The following is a 25276-nucleotide window of genomic DNA, read 5'->3' as shown; positions in this document are numbered from 1 at the left end:
TGTCATGAAATTATTTTGTTTAATGCATTTTATAATTAATTAATTTTTAATTTTTTAGTATTTTTTAAAATATTTGGCGCTATGGATGGTGTACCTGTATAATATAATAATACTAATTGATAAACTAAGAACATGAGTTCCATAATAATTTATTTTTAATTAGGTTTTGGTAAAACGAATAACTCGACGATATATATATAAAATATAAATATAAATCGCATATTTGTGACATTCCTATTACCATTTCGGCTCGGAAAAAACGACGATGTTAATATTTATAGTGTAATATGGTAAACCATCATTCGTATGTTATCATACATAACCATACTGTCCATATTATTAAAACATCGAATCACGTGAAAATCCAATCAGTATCTTGCATACGCGATTTAACGTTATATCTGACGACGACGACGACGAGAACTCGACACAGAACAACCCCCCCGCGCTCATTCACATAATGACGACTACTGCCACTATCCCAACTCGCCCACTGAACAGCTGTCAGCGTCATCGATCGATCAACCACCAGGTGAAGAGGACGTACGAACGGGATTTTATCACATTATATATTATTATATATACGCGTTAACGTCCGACCAGAGTACGGAGTATATGATAATGACACAGGGTTATACCTGCTGTACCACACCATGACCATCATACAATGCAGTGAGTTTGTGCATAAAATCTTGAAAACATTAACGGTCACTGGGCAGCGAGATAAAAAAAAATATAAAATATCACAACATATATATATATATAAATTATATTATCGATATGTTGGTCTAATTGGTAGTTGCTTTGACAAAAATTGTCTAATAACATTTGAAAGTGAACTCGAATTGCAACTAAAAAAATAAATGTAACCAATAATGAGCAAACGAGATAAAAATTACATATTATTAGTTATAGGTAGGTAGGTCAGGTAGTTGTCCAACTCGAGGAAAATATTCAGTATGTTTGAATCACTTAAGGAAGATAAAAAATATAATAAATTATATTTTCATTGCAAGAAATAAACTTTTCCAAAAGTTGTATAAAAATGGTTATTGCAGGTTCTATGAAGATGGAATTGTTCAACAAGCAAAATAAAATAAACATTTTACCGGTGCCACGAATAAAATATCCGCGCTGAGAAAATAAATTTAGAACGAAGAAAGACGAGTGGTTGTCAAAGAGTATCTCGTCTGACTTTATTTTCTTTTACGAGTATTTAATCGTGTTGCGTTTGACATTAATATACTGTAAGGACTGTATACCTATTGAGCATTATTATTAATAGCTTATATAATAATATTATATACATATATACTATATCAGTATTGACATATGATTTGTAATAATTTCATCTTAATATTTGTACAAAACTTTTTATTTTACCAAACTATTAATAATTGTATTTACATAAATATTAATATATTACACTGCTATAGAGTTGCAATGGTGTATCAATACAGCTAGGTTTACACCTTACTAAATCACAAATCTTCGTATTACAGACCTTGTAAATCACAATTTTATTTGTTTTCGTTTACGGTAAATGAGTAATTTGAGTCTACTTGAACGGGGAGGTGGAGGACCCGTTCAACCCACGTGTTAACCATTACGGCTCACGAAACTAATACGCAATAATACTGAATTGTGATACAGTTTTCGATGACGACGCCGTCTCACAATTTTTCCGCACGAACGTCACCGCTCACGCCATCCTTCGACTATAATATCGTGACAACAGTATTATTATTATTATTTTATAGCACCAAGCGTGTGTGGTATAGAATGGTTAGCACAAGGTCCAGGATTGCTGTATTTTTAGAACTTATGTTTTAATACATTGTTTATAAAATTATATATACAAGACACTATAGGGTAGGTATAGTAATATTATGGTATATCGATATAACAAAAATTAAAACTGTACTGCAACTATATAATGTTTATTTAATTATTAACGCTGTGGATAAAATTTTAGTAACAATTGAAAAATATGATAAAATGCGAAATACAAAATATAACTGAAATAAATGTTGAATATTGTTACTGTAATATTAGAATCCTCATATTATTATGTATACCTAATCAAAATGTTGTCATATTTATTAATAATACATATTTCTCGAGAAAAAAAATTATTGAAAAAAACTACGGCTAAAATGCATCCAATTTTATTCCTGTTCGAGGCTGAGATAGTTGAGCCCTTGTATCTACTTGCAGGACATTATCTTTAAATAAAAAAATTATCATGTACTGACATAAAAATAAATTCTACTTGTAAATTTAAAACTATAATGATTAAATAAAAATAAAAAAGGGAAGTTAAGTAACTGTTTTAATTTACAGATTGTTTTGTTTGCAATTTGCATACAAGCATACAAAAACCATGTTGAGAAGTCACTTCATAATAACACTATTTTAAAAATAATTAATTTTAATATTAGTATCACAGTAAATTGAAATATTTTTTGCCGAAACCCTTTCATTTATTTTATAATAATAAATGTTTAATTATTACAACAGATTTCTAGTACAATATATTTATTATAGTTATTAGCTTTTAAGAACTCTTCATTATTGTTTTATCGACAGTTAAAAACAATTTTAACATGAAATGTCTATAAATAGCTTAAAAAAGTTGAACATTTTTCAATATTATATTTAATACACTGATATAAGCATTTAAAATACCCATGGTTGTTAGGTTTTGAATAACAATAAAATAAGAAAATCAATTGAGTCAAAAACTGGTTTTAGGTAAATTGGTTTTTCCGTATAATCTATTTTTTTGTTTTTCTCAATTATTAAAAAAAGACCCTTTAAAATACCAACTATAGTTAGGTATTCATTTTCGATCAGAAAATATATAAGTTGAACATTTTGAAACATTTTTTCTAACACCGATAAAAACACCTAGGACACAAAAAAATACATTATTAAATCAATGCATTAATCGCGTATTGTATTTGGCATTCGTAAATTAATTTAAAGAAAAAAAGCAATTAATATTAAATAGTGAATACTATAAAATAAAAAATGTGTTGTTTACAGTGAACGTATTTATAGTGATTGTTAGATATCAAATTATAAATTTAATCAGAACTACCTACTTAAACAATAGGTAATAACAATTTTATTATTGATAAACAATATTTATCAATAATAAATTAACCATATTTACATTTTATTATAAATCATAGTAGAGGAATTATTAAAATGTTATTTCAGTATAATTATCATAACTACTATTCCCGACAAATGTTATTTTATATTTTAATACAATATGCATTATATTATGTATGAAAACCGATGTCCCCGAAATATGAACAAAGCCTGAGCTCGACTGTTACTCTCGTTCGACCATGATTGGGGTAAATGGGATATTATTTATCCGTATTCAAACAATCTCTAAATAATTTAAATCAGTCAACAGTTGTATAAGCTCGGCAGTCCCGATATGGCACAATAAGCTGCAGGGTTACACGAAACCCCGCAAACCGCCCTGATATAATCCCTCCTCAGTCTACAGTCGTCGACAGCACAAGGCCCGACGTCGACGTGCGTAATAATATTATGATTATTCATCTGCACAAGAATAATAATATTATTATTGGTTGTAATCTCACGTCTGGTGTGTAATCGCATAGATGTGCGAGGAGATTCTTCGAAGACAAAATAAGTAATAACAAGCAGTCGTCTTGGCACGATACGCACGGCACGCGATGTGAGTATACTCCTGGGGCGGTCACGGGGTAGGTATTGGCTCGATTGCACGACACGATAATTATTTAGGTATCCGGTTTTCCGCACACGTCTAAGTGCTATACTGCGATTACAATATAGTATATTATTATTATTTTATTTTCATTGTGCATATACCCTCTGAAACATAGGCTATTGGGCTTAAAATTAAATAATTAATTACATAATACTTGCAAAATTACTAAATCTAAGTGTTAATTATATTTCCATTCAAAGGTTGGCGGCTGTAATAAGCTGGATGATATTTGCCATGGATTGAGAGTGATTTCATAGCATTTCTAGTAGTGATTCTGAAAGTTTATGTCTTATTGTTCGGATATTGTGGTATGTTCGGCATTCGATGAGGATGTGGCTGATGGTGACTTGGACACCGCATGATTGGCACATTGGAGGTTCTTTCTTGACCATTAGGAAGCTGTGAGAAATTAGAGTGTGGCTGATTCTGAGTTTAGTTATTACGACCTTACATTTTCTATAGATTTCAATAGGGAATTTTCAATTGTCGGTATTATGTTAAATACGATTTAATTTTGTGTGATGGTAGGACGTCCACTTCTGATGCCATCTAAGTTGACATTTAACTGTTATAATAGTTCGTATGTCACTGAATGGAATGATTTGTGTGTACGATAATAATGGGAAGGTGATTGTAGTTTAGGCTGTAAGATCTGTGAGTTCGTCTTCTTTTATGTCGTTGTGTCCAGGAATCCAGAAGAGTATAATGTATTACTATTATTATGTGTCAAAATAATTATTAATCTTACATGCGGCTCTATATGCAACATTGTTTAAATTAAATAATGTTTTATTGAATTATACCAATTATACAGAATGATTCTTTTAAGTGAGTACTCTAATTATCTCGAAAAGTATTTACTTTTTTCAAAATGTTTTTTTTACATGGTTTCAGGTTTTTAAAAAATTAACGTTTTTATTAAAAAATTATATTTTTTAATATTTTTTATCCTTATCATTTTTTAAGTTTTTTCGTTTTTTGAATGACAACATAGAGTTTTAATTTCATATTCCAAAGCAGAATATTTTTCTAAGTATTTTGATTCATAAAAATCGAATTTAGGACGAGTAGTTTATGAGTTATATGTATTTAAAGTTAAGACAAGCGGAGTAGTGGACAAACACTTTGCGGGGTAACCCTGTACCACTCCACTCTGCCAATCTAAACTTTAAATACTTATAACTCAAAAACTACTAGCCCTAAATTCGATTTTTATGAATCAAAATACTTAGAAAAATATTCTGCTTTGGAATATGAAATTAAAACTCTATGTTGTCATTCAAAAAAGTAAAAACTTAAAAAATGATAAGGATAAAAAATATTTAAAAATATAATTTTTTAATTAAAACGTTGGTTTTTTGACATTTTGAAACCATGTAAAAAAATATTTTGAAAAAAGTAAATACTTTTCGAGATAATTAGTGTACCCACTTAAAAGAATCACCTTGTATATATTTTGTGAAGAATTTTACAACTAAGATTACACTGTCAGCGATTTATTATGTATTATGTTTTATATGTTTTAAATACTGCACCAGAACATTTTCAGAGGGAGATTCATATATTTTTTTATGTACAGATTCACTGAACGTAACTTTTGGATGAAGTTTTCTGTACAATTCATACAATATTGTTATAATATTGTATCGCAGTATATATGACAAAATACGACGGGAATGGATCTGTATAATACCTACAGTACTACGCTTAATTGTGTATTATCTAAAGTCTACGCGTTTATTTTTAATTTTTAAAAGTATATAGGTATAGGTTTTTCCTGCAATCCTATTCATGCAATAAATAATTTTCCCTCATCCAAATTATCTGAGTAATTCTTACTATGGGCCATAGGGTATAAAATAACTTTTATTCATTAATCGTGTCAATGAATATTGTACTCTATTGTGTGCTTTACTTTATATACATAAAATTACGACCGTAAATAATACGAGTTTGAGCTCATTTTATTTTAATGAATAAACTTATAGTATATGTTTATTCTATTTCAATACATTTCAGGTGAACTGATATTTTTTCCGAATGCTTACTCAACATTGCAGCTATTCAGTGAAATTTTAATGATGTATTTTACACCCACCTGTTTTTTACCATATAAATATATGATACAATCTCAAATTTAGATAAATGATTAATAGGATAAATTAAGCATAACAGTATACAGTTACTATATTTGATATATAATATATAAAACTTAAGCCTAAAAAATTTATGAGACAGGAAAAATCTTTTATTACATTTTAAAGATTTTTGACAAAACTTGAAGATTTTGATCGACACTTAAAAACTAAACTAAAATAAAAATTTCAAATGTCTGTAAATTGCTTAAAATTAGTATAAATATATTTAAAATTGAATTGTGTGTGGAAATGATAATTTAAGTAACAGTGGAATGTTTTATATTTCTACAGTTAATATTTTTTGGATAACAACAAAATACTAAAAACCGTTATTCGAATATCAAATGTTCTCAAAATTTTAACTTCAATAAAAACCCCAAAGTAAATGTAACTTTGATATGTTGTATTTATAATTATATGTTAAATTGTCAAGCCTTATAGTTATGAGTGTTAAAATAAAAATAAAAATAAACTAGAAAAACAATTTACATAATTTTGTCATTTTGACGAATTTCCTACAAATATAATTAAATGTGGTATAAAAAAAAGTAATTATATAAGTACCTACAAACCTAACTATTTTTGTTATTTTTATAGTGGGTGAATATATCAATAGGTAACTAAAATTACATTTTCAATCACTTTTGTTTTATTTGATTGAAAATTCAAACTTGAATCACCTTTTTTTTGTACTTGTGATATCAAAAAAAAAAATATATATATATATATATAAACAATGCTACCTACACAGTAAATATTTTCCTCTTAATAGTGTAGAAATGTTGTTCCTATTAGTTATGACTGACGTCTTCTAGGTCTTTTCCTGCGTAAACAGTTGTTGCTACATTGTACGTTTTTGTAAGACGGAGATAACACAGTATGCGGGTATGGCATACTCTTGATGATAACCATTTTATTATAAATAAATAAATACAAAACAAAATACAAAAAGTGAAAGCTTAAAATGTCTACGAATAGCACAAAAAGAGCCAAATATGTATAAAATGTATCATGTCTATTAAATGTTCATATTTAATGAACATTTAAAGTGTGTATGGCTACTACTGTTTTGGATTTATTGCAACAGAAAAAAACAAAACTGTGTTTAATTCAAAATTCCTGTTTTCCCTGAATAGTTATTTTTCATTTTTTTTAAATCATTTTAAAAAGTTTTTTACATTTTTACTTTTGTAACCCCCCCCCCACCATCACCACCATTTAAGTACCAACTAGACCCAAATTTCTATTAGAAATCGACATCAAAGTTTAAGCATTTTTACTATTCCAAATACTAATTATTATTGATATACATTGTATAAATAATAATAATTGTAAAACTAATAAATCGCTCCTCTGAGAATCTAAAAAGCCTTCAGACACGTATATATACCGGTTTTTGGGCAATTATTTATATCACGAAAATAAAAATAAATACGATAACGCTATTGTAAAACCATAAATTTTAATTATTGTCTTTATTAGTTTATTATAATATATTGATTATTCAGAGCTTGTGTTCACAAATCATGATTTAAACTTTATGACCCAATTTCAAATCATTTGGAACTTAAGTTTTCATATACACAGTTATCTTATAATACTTGATCAGTAACTTAACAATCAAAATTAATGGAAGTTAGGGACATTAATTTTCTTTTTTTTTAAGAAAATATACATACATGCATGCGCACGCACGCACACACACACACACACACAAATATATTACCGCATGATGAATTCAGTATAATTGGTATACTGTAATAGTTATACAAGGATTAATATACCAAGATAAGCAATTATTACATGGGCTGTGTCTTGTCTAGTTTTTATATTTCTATTGACATTTGAATAAACTGGGGAATGCAGTCATTCTGTTTTTAAGATAAAGTTATAGTGTCAAGTGTACCTCGTCATTGAACAACAATCGCATTCAATGACGAGATACACTTGGAGCCTACTATACAGCAGACTGACTTTGTTGATTTTTTTTTTTTTTTATTTTATAATACCTGTGATACTAAGAGAAATTAACTAAATATCAAACCAATCTATAAACTTTCAATTTAAAAAAAAATCTAAAATCATAATTCATATAAATTTAAAGTTATTCGATTTATTTCGTAATTTATGCTATGTTACATTTACGAAATAGTTGATGAAAGGTGTTCTTGAGAGTGTCGTTATGGTTGACTAGTGACTACGGAACCAAAAATATCAAAATGTAGCAAATTTAACGAAATCTTATGATATACCCAGTTAAATTTTCTCCCCATGTTCAGAAGGGTATTATAACCCCTTAATGACGTTTAAGTACATTTTTAGTATTAAATGCAATCATTTTAAACGAGTTTAGAACAAAACTAATAACAAGGATTTTTTTTTAGAAATAATTAAAAATGTTTTCATTAATTTATGCATTGGTACAATATATTATAATATATGTTATGAAGAAATCTGACTGACTAACTGTAATTTTCTGTTTGTCTGTCAACTGTCAACACCACTATAATAATAAGATGTTCATAAATCAGCAAGAATCTATTATTATTATATGATGAATAATTTTGTATAGGTAGTTCATAATATAGCTACCTAAACGGTCGACGAATACTCTCCATAAAACTTATTTTCATCCAGCATGTTTGAGTTAGAAAAAATCGTGTCAAACCGCATTTTCAAAACTATACTATGATACACCACAATCGTATTAATAATATTGGCCTTATTGCTGTAACAATGTTAATCTTTGCTCTATCTGTCACCTTTTCGACGTCACCTGTCACCATTATAATACTGTCCTATAAAATATTATATATGACGAAAATTTGACACAGTTAGGCATGGTACGTTCCTATGTGTATGTCTAATAATTGGCACCACACCACGCGTACCTATATATTCTATAGAGTATAGGTATTACAACTAACCGCAATCGGAAAATATTGCACTACAGAGTACAAGTCTACAACGGTTATGTGTTTTTTCGTTATTATTATTATTATTAAGTACCACCGTAGTGCGGGACTGGTATACTCGCGTGTTTACACATTCACGGTAGATACGTAGGTATTGTCGAGCTTTTGACAGTATAATAACTAATAAGATTATATTATATCCATAAAATTTAAATTGTTTTAAAAACAAACTGTAGTGCTTTGTTTTACGATGACATACAATTGATAACAACATTCTCAGTTTAATTTTGACGAGGATCATGGTTAAGTTTTCACGATTATGACTGTGAAATCGTAGGTACGATACTATAGTAAAATAAAAAAAGGTTGCCTGGCTCATCCGATGCGATTATTATATTATTATGCATTCCGACATGTCCTTCACAGTAGCATATACACACACGATGAGTCGTACGTTACATAAAATCGTCATTTCCTCGGAGCCTCTCTCTGTATGGCGGCACCGCATGCGCTACGAAGCCGAAGCTATTCATAATATATTATTATCGACCTCGTTGTCCTATTGTTTCACTTTTTTTTTCACTCCGCAGAACAAATCGGACGAAACTACGAGAGAGTAAATAAACAAAACAACACAGTTTAACGATAATAATGTGTATTATAATATTATTATTATGCTATTATTCTATGACGTCAACACGCGTAACGCGTCAGTCTCAGCACTTGGTACAGATCATTTCGTGTCAAAGCCGTGACCGTTTTTCTGGGAGCATCCGACGTCAGCATTAAATGAATCGTGAGAAAACTTAACAACACGTACCTGCCTAAATAGTTATTTATATAGCTGTACAAAAAAAAATCCTACGCCATGGAAGGTTGTGGGGGCCCTAACGTGGTCACGAAAGACAAGAATATACCGTTTGCTAATGGGAACTGTTACTCGCACATTTTGGCTGCTATTTAGTCGATGAACGTAGGCGTGCCAATTCAAAAATAATAATATATTGAAGATTCGGTGCCTATAAGACCAAATACTACAATGGTCGTTATAAAAGACATGCATACAAATAATATTATATGTAATAAGCGATCTTAAGCCAACGCAATTATGACCGTCGTTAAATCCACGGTGGCCAATCATATTATAATTATCGATTGTATATTTGGACTTTGGAAGTGCATGCCTACAAATAATAATACTATACAGATAAATCGCCGTATGCGTGTTTATTGTTTTCATCGTCGTAAAACTTGTCTTGGGTGTACCCATCGAGATTATTCGATTCCAAACAAGTGCGGGAATTAATCACGTTTACGACGTTAATTACACCAATTTAATATGATATAGCAAATCTATTTTTAAACGACCATCACTTTGACACGCGCTATTGACTGTCTCACTGTTTCGTTACGAATTAATCCGATATATTACATTAATGGTTATTTAACAAAAAAAAATCACCATGTGACACGAGTACACAACATCAATAATAGCGCGAGCACTGGCGCCTAGCACGTATTTTATGCCAACACAATTATTGTATCAGTAATACATGAAGTAATACTTAACACACGACGTATCAATTACATTATATAGGTACTTATATTGCACATTTAGTGGAAACTGATATTTAAATTATATACTCGTGGAATATTGTAATAAAAAGATGAAATTATTATACACTAGACACGATAATCGTTGCCAAACACGAACATTTATTGGAAACGAGTAAAATGATTATAATCAGCTGTAAGCATATTTACTACCTAATTACTATTTTCTTAAACTTACTGGATCAAGAGATATCTTAGATGTTTTTAGTCACGTAGTTTCAATAACCGTTGTTTATGTACGTTCAAAGTGTTCATTTGTTTTACATTCAAATTTATTTTTCGGTAATTAATTAAAAGTGCAACCGTATAGGTAATATACTTGACGATTTATTTACAAAAAAAAAAAATCGAAAAATTTACGCAAGTGTTACTTTTTTTTCAAAATTTTATTATTATTTTAACTATCAATTACACGGAAAAGAAATGTAAGTTCGACAAACTAATGAATCACAAGACCCCCGTGGTTAAGTAATTGTTTGTGAAGGCGTTTAATTAAAAAAGATCAAAAACAAAAGCAAAGTCAACTGTCGACACAACCTGTCTTACAATATAATTATCCTTGTGAGTTTGAGGTTATAAGAGCGAATGTCTTTTGTTATAGTTATATGCTTTGTTAAAGTCATTCCGTTATAGGCATAATGACTTATATTAGTATTATTCTTTCTTTTTTTTTTTAATTTAATCTGTCACTGCATAACACTAGATACGAAAACTCTACTTGCGAAATATAACAAGCTATTTGTCCTGCAGGTAGGTATCATGGAAATAAAGTTGAAGGATATTATACTTGTGAATAAGTTTTTAATTTAAAGAATGGATTTGAAACAATGCCAAAATACAGTTCTTCCTTGTTTTCTTTCTATAAATATTTCAAAACTAATAATTAATTTTAGTTTCTGTGTATTTATTTGACGTAACCTTATTGTTGTTATATTTAAAAAATAATAATAAATATAAATAATAAATAACTAAAATTCACCAAATAAAATAAAAATCATAGGGTCAAGAAAAAACTTTGAACTTCCAGAATCACTGGCCGTATTGATTAATCAGGCTTTCAAGACTTAAACTCTATCTCCTCTACAGTTAAATTCATTGTTGATACCTATCTGCTCAACCGTCTCAACCTATTAAATATCCCTTGGTCGTTTATTTTCGTATATTTATATTTGTTAAAAGTTAATTAAGTGTCTATCATATGACAATTATCGTCAAGGATTAAATGAAAATAAAAATTTAGATCAAGAATAATATATCTCAAAACTATTTGGCACACCGAAACGATCTTATGAACTACTGAGAAATGTATTTATGAACTAAAATTATCTGTGCATTACTTACCGCTGCTAGATGGGCAGCAGCAATGGCCAAACCTATGGAAATGGACGGCGTAACTATGTTGCTTCGGTTGGCTTCATCGCAGACCGAGTGAATAACCAAGACAAGAATAAAGGTAATGAATGCTTCTACGACGAATCCTTGTCCCGGTTGAAGCAGTGTGTTTACGGCTGTTTTGCCTAAACCTTTAGTTACTGCGTCTGGAGTGACAAACTAATAGATAATAAATGAAAATGAAATATATTAATTTATAACCAAATCAGAAATCGTATAATAATTTATTATATTTCTAAAGTTAGAGTAAATACGACATTTTATTACTGTAGCGATGGGAAAAATTCATATTACTTTGAATAATGGATTATCTTGTACAACTATACAAGTGTTAATTTAAATATTCAGGATGAAAACTGTTTACATTATAATGTTTTATTAATATAACTTTAAATTGAATCCCTTAAAATCATGAACAAATTGTATTTTTTATATTATATGCATGCTAAAGCCAAGAACGTTTCTCATGAAATATCAGAATAAAATGTAATGTAGCTATAGCCAATAGTTAATAATTTTTATGTGCTTAGTGTTTTTTATTTTTTTGTATAAATACAGTGTTATTAAAAATTAAATTAATAACACAATAATTATTATAACCTGATAGGTTAGAATCATTGAAATGGTATATAATACACCAACATTATAGACGCAAATTTTTATGGAAAAGTGGTACATTTATTTTCTGAAAATTATAAGTACCTTTTATTTTTACATAAAAAGAAAAAAAATTATCTTTGATTCGATGATAAACATCATATAATCATACTAAATATTTATAATAATATGTATTTATTTATAATGTATGCCTTAATTACACTGTGGGAAAAATTATGATATTATGTAATATTAATTTAATGGTGACATAGAACAATTGATAGACAATTAGAAATAACTTTGTACTTATAAGATAAACACATAATACCTAGTATTTACAATGTACGTGTATATTATGTTTCCTGTGTTTTTACTTGATTAAGGCGTAAATTGTTTAAGGTTAAAATGCAATAGTTTTTATATGTTGAAGGTTAACATTGAAGTAAGCAAAATGTCTGTGATGAAAAATTAACAATAGTTTAGAAAATAACAGTGGAACGGAGTTTAAAAATAATATTGTTTAATACCCAGGGCCACATTTAGAATTTTGACACCCCGCGGCACTAATGAAACACTGCCACTTTTTTAAGGGGGTTTGATACATTTTATTTTACTTTAACCAGGAATAACTTTTTTGTATATTTTGCTACTGTAAATGTTTATAAAAGCTCAAATATTAGCATTATAACTAATAAATTATTGAAGGTCGTTTATTTTATTTTAAATCTTGGGAAATTTGCTGTCTGAAACACTTTATTGAGACGTTCGGATGTTATATTCAAACCAATAACTGCCAAACCAAAATTTATGACAATCCTAGATGTCTAATGAAATACAAACTAAATAATGATGGTGTAAGATTGTATGTATATGAGCAAACATGTTGTACATGTGCCATGGGTTATACAGGAAGGTAGACCTATTTAAAGTACAGGCCGTACTGATTTGTTAAAAAAAAAAAAACTGAGGAAATATCGGTAGTACTTAAGGCTTTGATGTAAAAGAAATATGCGAACATGTTTTTTTTTTAAATAATATTTTTCATATTATGACGAAAGTTTAAAAAATATAAATTTTTTCAATTTGTTCAGGACATTTTGGACATTTTGGTACTATGAGAAAACTAAATCAGCAAACACATAAAAAAATTTAATAAAGCTTATTAGGGCTAGGACATATAATTCTCTGCCCTAGTAACTATTCATAATAATATAATGGCACCATTCATACATAATATGCACACTACTTTAGACTAACTAATTATAAATACATTTAACTTTTTTTACACCAACAAATCGATTATGTTATAATATATATACAAAAAATGTAAGTTATCATCACATTATATTATAAAAAAAACTCATACAAAAGTACCTCCCCATAAGTTCTATTTTGACATAGGCAATTTACACCGTCCACCCCTTAAAATCAGGCCTAAATTTATATTTTCACAATTATCTCTCTCAATCATAATAAAACGGAAAAATATTTCTCAAAGTTTCTATTTAAGAAACACAATATTTATTTCAATAAATATTTTATGTCTGACATACCACGAATGTTTAATTTATGTGTATTTTAAAGATTATTTTATAAATTATGATTTACATACGTAATAAATAATTTTAATATTATAAAAACAGAAAAGTTCACTCACTTCTAGAAGGTAGACACCAGCTATAGCCCCCAAACACTGTGAAATTATGTACAGAGCAGATTTCAAGAATGAGCATTGGCCGCTTACCAAAAAGCTAACCGTGACTGCTGGGTTGATGTGACATCCACTGGTCTGACCAAATATCTAAAATAGAATTTTTTAGTAAAAACAACTTCTTATGAATAAAACAAAAATAATAATATATTAACTATATAATAGATAGGTAGCAAACGCGTAATTTAATTTTAATAAAATAAAATAAACTAACCTAGTATGGATAAATTTAAATTCACTTATTTCACTCATTTACAAAGATAATACATATTCATACTTTGATATTGTGTATTATAATATCAAAAATTAGATATAAAAGTACAATTAGATCAATAAAGTATGAGTGCATGGTTTTTAATTCTGAACAAATAAATATAACATTTTAATCTACTACAGTATAATATTATGCACGTATCATAATATTATAAAAGTGTATTAGGTGTTTAGGTTTATGATATTATAAAGTATATCATATATTGAGAAGAAATAAACATTTAATTTTTATTCCATTTGCTTTGTTCATGTGTCCTTCAATTATTATTACACTTTATAAAAAGTAGGTACCTAAATTTAAATGTGTTTGCCCTTAAAACCGTAACCGTAGATACACATATAGTTAGTATACATATAGTTTTGAGGCAATAATAAATGTACCAAATAATATTAGAAGGAACGTTTATAAATCAATCATATAGCATAACAAATAAAATCAATGTAGGTATTTTTATTTTACGTTGATACTAGTTAACATATAAAAAAATTCGAAACGTAAAAAAAATAATTTCAGAATATTTTATGATTTGTAACTTAACCAGCAGGTTGATTTTACATCAGTTAATATTTGTCTAGACACAAGACTAAGTATACTGTATTATTAGGAAAGAAACAGTTCTAAATTTATTTATTATCTTAAATAATAAACTTAAGTATTTACCAAAACAAAAAAAATCTGTCATCAACCAAAACGTTAAATTGAATTTGATTTTATACACTTATATACTTCCGTGGGTAAGTTAAAAATATTAAGAAATATTGTTTTGGTCCCCCAAAGCTTTACACTTGTTTTTGCACGTGTGTAAATATTTCGGAATAGGCATTGTTTGCACAATCTAATTTGTACGTAACATTGAACTGTAATAATTGAACTACATAATATATATTATTACTGTCATCGTGATTGATTTAAATTTTAATAAAATTATCATATTACAATTTTATTATTTATTGTATTTACCTGTACAAGTGTCGCTATTGTGAATCCAAAAGTCAGAGAGATTTGTATGATAGATGATGAGTCAATTACACCGTTCAGCCACATAATGCTGCCACAACCAAGAAACAAAAGAATTGCTGTGCCCAAAAATTCGGCAAACAGCATTCTCCATATTTTGTTATTGTCAGATACGTCGTCCATTGCTATCATACCATGTACAACTAAAATAAAATTAAACAGTTTTCAGAAAATATATAGGTACCTAATTATTAATATTATTTTTAATTTTTAACACGGTTTATATATAATTTATAATAACAGATACAAAAAATTAAAAATAATATGAAAATTAATCAGTTTTAAAATAAGTATATGGCTACAAACTAGTACTTTGAAGAAAAGTATGGTATATAGAAAATAAGTTAGTAGTTAACTCTAGCAGTGAAAAAAGCAAATTGAATATCAATTATCAATTTAATAATTAAAACAGAAAATGTAATTAGTCAGTGATACCAACATGGTACATACAAATAAAACAAATAGGCGATTGCGTTCATTTTCATTTAAGTACACAAATCGTTATATACCGAATGAAAAATAACTATTTGACCTAACCTATGAGTTTTTGGTTGAACCAGTTAACAATATATATATATATATATATATATATGGTAGGTATTAATAACTACCTAACAAACCTCCAAAAACAAATGATATGCACTCTATAATTAAAAAAAAAATGTTATCTAACTAAATTAATAATTATCCACCTGTACATTGAGTAAAATTTATTTAATTTTAAAGATGAATAAAATATACCAAGTATAAACCTGGTATTAAAAAATGATATAATGTTTTGATGATTTTCTTAAAATAAGAAAAACGATTAGTTTTATTAGTTTAACTATTCATTATTATTGCAATACATAAAAACACAGGTTAAATTTAACATACAATAATTTATTAAAGTTGTATATTTTTAATCAAATAATGAAATTGTTATGACTTATGATGATGAATTTTACCATGACAAGTTTTAGTCGTATCTGTCAATTAAAACAAATTTTTCAATAATTGTCAATGAAAAAACTCTATTAACCACATCACTTAGAATAACTAAAGATGGATATTAAAACGTCAAGTTATTTATAGTTTCAATTATGGTATAATTAATCTAATTTGTGTAAATGTATTTCTATAGCTTTAAATACTTCATGTATAATCAAACATTATATAACCACACAAATCAAAAGATAACAAAAAATACCGAGGAATTTAATCCCTTGTAAATTTTAATACATTGATTACTTCTAATTAAATTAAGAAGGTATTCTTAATAATGACTTCAATACTATAATAAAAGAATGTGAATAAATTTGAAAATTGTAGGTGTGAGTGAATAAGTATCTAACATCAATAAAAACCAAACAAATATAGTTTCTCAATCTCGAACACTAGCTTAACTCTTTCAAAAACGAGGAAACTAATACAATTTGTTTCAACTGCAACACAATTACAATCACTATCATACTTCACACATTGCCGAAGTAATTACTATTTCCTACTCATCCAAACAAGCTATGTCTGAATTTCAATAAATTTGAGAGAAACTCTGAGTATACCTATAGGCACCTAGCAAACACAATATTATCAACTTCATCAATCTTTAATTGTATACTAATATATAAACAACATATTATTATTAGAATTTAGAATTTACAATTATATAATAATATAATAGACGAACATATTACAATGGGTACCAAGGGTACTTAGATAAATTATTATATTATGTCATTAAATTATAACCTAACCCTATAATGTAAATGTTAAATTTAAAAATAAATTAAGATAATTTAAATAAAATTTACATATTATGTTGAATTTTTCAAATTCTTATGAGAAAAAATTTAATTTTAACTAGTCTGGTATCTTCCTTAATTAAACATTTTGAAAGTTATTTCAAAAATGAGTAGAATTTAGAAGTTAGAAACATACATATTCTAACAAAAAATTGTACAATAGAAGAGTTAAATTAAATTAACTTACACTAATATTGATCATTTTTTCCATTATACATCATCAAATAATATTTTATTATAATCAAAATTACCTTATAATACCAGGTTTAAAATATCAACGACCAACGTAAGAATAACGTCATAATATATTCTAAATTGTGAAAATGAATATTAAATCTTTTAATTTGCACTTGCAAGGAATGTTTTATAATTCAAATAGTATACCTACTCAGTTAACTGAAATAACTCCGAAATTCAAAGTTAAATAGGTAATTTAAATAATAATCAAACATAGATTTATTAAGATAAAATAGTACAAAGATTTAATAAAAATCACAACTATTATACAACAAAAAATTAAATTAAAAATATATTTACCATTTTTTTTTTTAACAAGGGAATAATAAAAACCATATTCTACAATATTAAGTGTTAAAAAATTGACAGTAATAAATATAACTTCCTATAACCAAACAAAAAAAATATTTCATTTAAATTTTAATAAGTAGGTTAAGGTAGTAACGTACACCAACTAAAGTGTATTTATTTAGTTTATTTCAACAAACTAACGAGTACCTAATACCTAGAATATAGTTCATTTAACAAAGTAGTAAGTACCAACCATAAATAAATTATTCTTCACGTTTATTATAATATTATACTTATATCATAACGGAATTCATATCACTCTAATTCAATTTAACTTTATGAAAGTACCAACTTCATAATAATAGTTAAGTTTTTAAGATTTTGAATAAATAAAGTTAATGAATGTATAGAAATCTATTTTAATGATTCTAGTTTACAAAAATTAAAGTATATACGTAAATATTTAAATATACTAGAATACAGGATACAAAAGGTAGACATATTTTTTATGTATTAATTAGGTTTTAAAGACTAAGACAAAAATTAAATGATTATAACAAAATAATTCACTCGCGTGTATTATATGATAATACTAATAGTATTATAAAAATAATTTAGCTTAGTGAAACTTATAATGTATTTTAGGATTTATTTAACTAAATCAAAGAAACTATCATTAATAATTAAAAAAACCGTTACACACTATACAGCCTATATTATATCTACAATACAAACAATGATATCTTTTTTTAATCTTTTTATAATTAATGTATTATTATCATGTTTGGTTTCATTTTAACGGTATCATAGGTATTTAACTTAATTTATTGCTAAAATTAATTATTAATAAAAAATAAAAATATATATTTTGCTGGAAAATTTCTGTTTTTAAACGTTTAATATGTTTAATAGCATACTTAATTCGAATTGAATGTAGATAAAACTGTAAAATGTATTTGAATATTGAACATAACACATCGAAGTCTGTGACCTTATGCATTATAAAATGGTTATTACTTATTGAACAACTTTATAAATTAGATATGAGGTAGGTACCTAGTTTGGTTTTCGATTAAATGGGCTCTGTAGTTGTTGAAAACAAACCATTTGAACTTATTGTTATACACACTTGCTATGAACATATTATTTTGTATCATTGAATCGTTTATGTGCGTACTACTGCGTCATATAAATGCATACGTACCAGGTGTGAAAAAACAAATGTAAGATTATTCAAGTACACATTAATACAACAATCGCATAGGTACGAAATACAACTATAATTGTTTTATTACATTTGTATTTTATCTATAATGTTTTTGTTTTATGAAATTAAAAATTATTGAGAAACTAATTATGGGATAGTAAAATATTAAAATTAATATAGTGAAATAATTAATTAAATGAGTACAAAAATAGGTTCATTTTTTAAGTGACCAGGTGGATATTTTTGGTGGTTGTCAATAAACTCTATAATGTTAAAAGAAATAATTATAAATCATCAAATTCAAATATTATGATGAAAAACGTTGTTAAAAATACTTAAAATATGTTTAAATACTTCTTTTCATTATTGTTTATCATAATTTTCACAGAATCAAGACAAGTGTATATTCTGCTTCTTTAAATTTATATCATATTTTTTTTTTTTTTTTAATGACGAACTACCTACACATTTAATAACAAATAACAAATTTAATATTTTAATAACTCCTGAAAGTGTGTTTATATTATATTACACAAGTATTTTCTTTTTGATGTCATTATTTTTATATGAATTTTATAAAATGTGTTTTAAATTAAAGTGAATAATTTATCGTATGACTCATATAACTAACAAATTTAATAAGATATAGTATATGTACGAGTATATGAATACATGCTAATAAAAAAAGGGTTATACGAAAGCTATGTTTAGACCATAATGTTTTAAACGTTACGTTTTTGTTGGCTAGTTTATATTTAGCATGGAATGATTATCACGGATATATATTAGGATAACGTGTTAAATGAAATCATGAAATCTTAAATCACTAAAAGCGACATTCACATTAGTAAGTATAATATATTGTAAATGCATAATCGCATAGTATAATAGTAAAATGGTTCTGACAACTTATATTTCTTGCATACTTAAAACAAACAACAAGACATCTGAATTGATATTTCCCATCAAAATAGTTGCGTAACAACACTAGAATACAGAATAGGTTTCTAGTCTTAAATTTAAATAAAATATGTACATATCTATAATATGCAAAAATAGCGAATTTATAAGTTATTATATTGATCTTATGCTATCGTTTGGATTTTGAATAGTTATATTATTTATGAGCACAAAAAAAATAATAAAAAGATTAATGACATTATTTAATTTAATATAACCATAGGATATTCAAAAAACATAATAAAATATATTAATACGTTATCTATCTAACAAGAAACACTAAACTAATAAAAATCTGTTAATTATGTCTGATAAATAAATACATAATTTTTAAATAAAGTTTTATCATTACTTTACAGAATACCTTAATAACATCAACTTTAAGTAAATTTAGTATCCATATTTCATACATTTTTTCTTTTATAAGATCTTTAAAGCACTTAAATCATTTTTATTTTTTCTTAGAACGAAATTGTAATATTCCGTTATGACGTTACATTATCGTAACATCCGTTGGTTGTTCGCACAATTAGTTGATACTAATTAATTTAATTCATACAATACATTGTTCCAAAAAGTATTAATGATAATTATCTAGGTAAAGTGAAATAATATTGTAGTTAATATACTTAAACATAAATGGATATATAGTTGATTAAAATACTATAACCTATTATAAACGAGTATAATTAGGTCAAAAATATGCCTTTTTTTATATACTACTTACCTATATATTAGGTAACATATGCATAGAAAAGTATCTATAGGTAGCACCTACTATTATGCGTATGTGTAATTTGGTTTGTTTTGTTTTTTAATGATAAATAATTATTCGGGAGACGAAAAAATACAAAACAGATGTATTTAATTGTTTACAATCGTTGATTGTGTGCTTTCAACGAGTGAAATGAATTTTAGTTTCTACAAAATTTTTTGAAGGTTGAAATATTCATTTAACGTGAACAATAAAAGGTCTGTTAATTTTCAGCTGTCGAGAAACATAAGAATAGTCCTAATGGACAAGCATAAAAGTTTCTCAGAAATAGTACATATTTATATGCCTAATATTTTGTAAAAAATAGTTATCCACAATACAATATTTTCATTATAAATTGTAAGTAGGTAACATAAATTTATACCATAGTAGTAATAAATGATAGGTATAGGTGTCTATAGGTACCTAACCTACCTAATTTATAAAATAAAAATTATTTCAAGCCTCATATATTATATTGTTAACAATATAATAGATATATTAATATAGATATTCAATATTATAAATTTGTTATCTATTTATTGTATTTGTTTATTTATATTTTAATTGTAGATAGCAGACACATTGGTAATCACTTTTGTTGTATCAAAATGATTAATAGAGCAATATCTCATTTAGTTATCAAACACGAATAAATCTAAGCATAAATATGGTTTTTATGAAATTTTTGTAGTAAGTATAATTTGCATTCTGCTGTACGAAGTTAAGTATGTATCTATTCTGTCTAATTGAGTGCATAATAAAAATAAAATTCAAACATTATTTAGTTTTACATATATTAATAGATTAAAATGAACAGTATATACCTAACTTAGAACAATACATATTTTATGTTATTGTATCATAATTTTATGACTTTTTGTTCTATGGTATTAGAATTTATAATAATAATATTAGAATACATAAAAAAAAAATTGTAATTAAATGATCCTTAAAACAATGTATTTGTAATCTAACTAAATCTGTTAGATTGTTAACGAAAACACATTTAATATGATTGTTTTTTTTATAAAATAAAATCTTGAGGTATTGGAATTCAAAGTTATGATACATGTATATATTTTTCATTCCTAATTACTACATATTTATTATTTAAACTTTAAGCTTATGAATTTAATATTTATCTTTCACTTTTTTAAACAATGAAATAAACATATTGAGAGGCATGCCTTAGTTAACACACAAAATGGTATATTTTATTTGTTTTTCATTTATATAAAAAAATCACGAAAATTTAGAGTAATTTAGACTAGTATTATGTCTTAACTATTAAATATACCAATAAAGAAAAATTATATTGTTAACCAAAAAAACGTTTTATAATTAAAAATTATTAGATTAAAATGACAAGTTTTTTTTCTGTAAAATGTTTTCTGCCCAAAAATGACACATTAACAGTAATTGATTTACAAAAGTTTAAAATATATTTTTACATAATTGTATGAAGATTAATTATAAATTATAGTCAAAAAAATTTAAATCGACAATCTAATTACAAAAATGCAATTAATTGAGAAATGTTGAATTATATACTAGAAGTATAACTTTATCATATATTAATTATATATATATTATTTTTTTAATAATCTATAGCATATTCAATCAAACTTGATACTACGAAAAATTAAAATAAATAAATAAATAAATGAAATTAAAATAATGTGTTTAGCTTACCTTTTGATCTAGGCATGATTAGTCTGTTTTGTTTGTAAGCTAATGATACGTTGAAATTTAACTACGGCACGACGTGTGTTTCACTATTATAGCTGGACTAAAACGCGCGCACTGAATTACTATAAAATATGTTTATGCTTCAGCAGCGCCAGCAACAGGTGTCACATCATTATATTACTTAAAAATAGGCGGGATAACCCTATGATGTATCCCCTCCATTAATTCATTACCATAGTTGATTAAGGAAATCCCTATTCCCCATGGAGTTTGGATTTTAGTTGGGCCAAACCATAATATGATTAATACTAGGTACTAAGAATAATTGTTATCAATTATATTTTGTGTATGAGGTCAATCATTATTGGTATATTATAATATTATTATGTCATGATACATTTCGGTAGATAATTTTCCCTTATCTGAAATTATTTATGCTTACTCATCTCTTTGATTATTACTGTAGCATGTACGAGTTTATACACTACATTGTCATTATTGATGTGTATATAATAATATTATAATAGAGTAGCCTGAGAAACTATACTGATATCACTGTTTATGTAGGTATTTAAATCAACTATTTTCAAATTTAAATTTAATATAGCTATTCTATTAACTATAATAATTTTTTAAATACACCTAAATCATTACAATTTAAAACACTGGAAGTTGGATGCTTATGAACTTAACAAATCATAGTAATCAAATAAAGTAGATATTATGTATAGAGTTTTAGATGCAACATACATAACAAGTCATATTTGTTTGCTTTAACTTGTAGAAATATAGGTATCGATAGTACAATAATATAACAATAAATTATACAGAACGATACACACAAAATATAAATACAATTAAGATTTATTATAATCAAAAAATATGTAAACATTATTAAAATTAATTGTTTTTGATTTAATACACGCAAAAAGAAAAAATATAAAAATAAGGCGTACTTAAAAAACATAAAAAACACTTTATTTTAGTATACAGAGTGATTTACCAAGCATGCTTACTCCAATTTTACTTTTAACCATGAATTTATTCAACTTAGGATTTCTGGAATATTTAAGTAGGTACACAGAAGATATATGTTCTTTATTTTCAGATACTCAGATTTATACTATTTAATAAGGAGTGTAAAAGCTAACTTTGTTTTTCAAATGAAATGTAATAATGTTTTTAATGAGTATAGTTCCCGTGTTCTTATTATATAGGTACGTACCAAGGATCGAAGTATCAAGTCCTTAATAACGTATTTACAAAAATGAAACAGGTATTCATTTATTATTATACTTTTTGATAAGTTTCACTAATCTGAAAATGTTAAACTATTGTAGGAATTGTGCTTCCAATTCATATAAATAACTATAAATAAAAGTTTTTGAGAATATGGTCCCCAAGTATAATTAAAAATTCTGAAAATCATTATTTTAATAAATTCATTGTGAATGAAAATTTAAGATGAGTATGTTTGATGAATCACTCTGTATAAGAAAAAATTATATTAATATAATATTTACTTAATTTTTGATTATGATTTATTTTTGATTACTTTAACTTATAAATTAATTTAGTGAGGATTTATTTTAATATCATCAATAGATAAATTTATAAATTATAACTATCAAGTATTCAACCACCAAAAGCTACAATTTATTTTCATATGCATAATAATATTTATTTTAATATCTTAATTTTTTTTTTTTTTTTTTTTATTAAGAATAAGCCCTCGGCGACATCGGCCATTGGGGACAATGAAATTACATTATTTACATCTTCAATAATATCTTAATTATACACATATTGTGTGCTAGGTTATTTGAGAAAAATAAATAAATAATAATGGGATGAATATGTCTTGTTGATGACATTTAATAATAATTAATTAGATCAAAATTCAAATATATCTTTTATAATTCATAAAAATATGTTATTGTATATTATTGATTATGATACAATAGCCAATTAGGTAAGTTATTATCAAAGTTTTTATCATTGTTAATTTTCGTAATTATTTACATTGCAATGAGAACAATTAAAAATACAAAAAAAATACAAAGTCCTAAAACATCGTCCGTTGAATATAAAATATTTTAAATGTTATTAAAATTTAAAAGTGATATAATGTATGTACAAATGTGTTTGCTAGATACATTAAATACTCTATGTATTAAATATGATTGAATGAACATATAATTAATATTGTATTACCAATTTTCTACAAATACACAGTTAAAATACATTGAACAAAAATAAGAACTTTAAAAAAATCGAATTAACATTAATTGAAAATGATTGATAATAAGCTTCAAGTAGTTTATTTAGTTTGAATATACTATGATTGTGATTGTTAATAGATAATCAAACAGTTATATACGTATATTATGTACTAATTTTTTTTAAACGTTTTATGTATCTACTTACATATTATTATTCTAACTTCATATCATTTTTTTTTTTAAGACGTTACACCAACGTTTGTTATCTCCATCTCTTATGCACGGGCGTGGCCATAGAAAAATACAGTTCATGAAAATCTTTCAATAAAAAAATGAAGTGCTTAATGAATGTTTAAAAATAATATCTACTGTAATAAATTTAATATAATACAAGATAGATGACTAATAAAAGAAAATATGGTTTTGCTTTATGTCAATAAGCGTTTCAATTCTCAAAGTTTTTAACAAAAAGTCTTCGTGTACTCCATTTTTTAACTCTTTTGATTTTGCTAATATTCCAAATATATCTAGAGATGTTAAACCTTGGTCTGATTTCTTTTTAAATTATTATGTCAATAAATCAAATATATTATTGGCAAGATTATTTCGATGTTATTTAGTGAGACGATGTGTCAAAATGTATCATGTGTAAATGAGATTACTGTATAACCATGGATTTCTCTTTAACTAGTAAGC

At 26.0% G+C, this 25276-nt stretch overlaps 1 protein-coding gene across 7 annotated transcripts in view; it reads right to left on the bottom strand.

The window, feature by feature from the left end:
• Drip (aquaporin homolog protein drip) overlaps positions 1–25276 on the bottom strand; it is a 36050-nt gene that overhangs the window by 4439 nt on the left and 6335 nt on the right. For 4 of the 7 annotated variants that reach the window (XM_089225976.1, XM_089225977.1, XM_089225974.1 and 1 more), the window contains 3 exons: positions 15377–15576; positions 14089–14232; positions 11784–11993 (listed from right to left, as the gene is read on the bottom strand). In XM_089225976.1, the coding sequence (XP_089082102.1) occupies positions 11784–11993; positions 14089–14232; positions 15377–15576 (554 nt within the window). Of the gene's footprint in view, positions 1–11783; positions 11994–14088; positions 14233–15376; positions 15577–15745; positions 15802–22361; positions 22524–25276 lie in introns of those variants that run through there. The other 3 variants (XM_089225978.1, XM_089225979.1, XM_089225980.1) reach the window with 3 other exon arrangements.

Source organism: Diuraphis noxia, unplaced genomic scaffold (assembly GCF_037042655.1).
Source record: "Diuraphis noxia isolate RWA-SAM2 unplaced genomic scaffold, SU_Dnox_SAM2 contig0004, whole genome shotgun sequence".
Classification (NCBI taxonomy): Eukaryota; Metazoa; Arthropoda; class Insecta; order Hemiptera; family Aphididae; genus Diuraphis; species Diuraphis noxia.
Note: the sequence above shows the minus strand (reverse complement) of the source record. Positions and strands in the feature narration are given on the sequence as shown.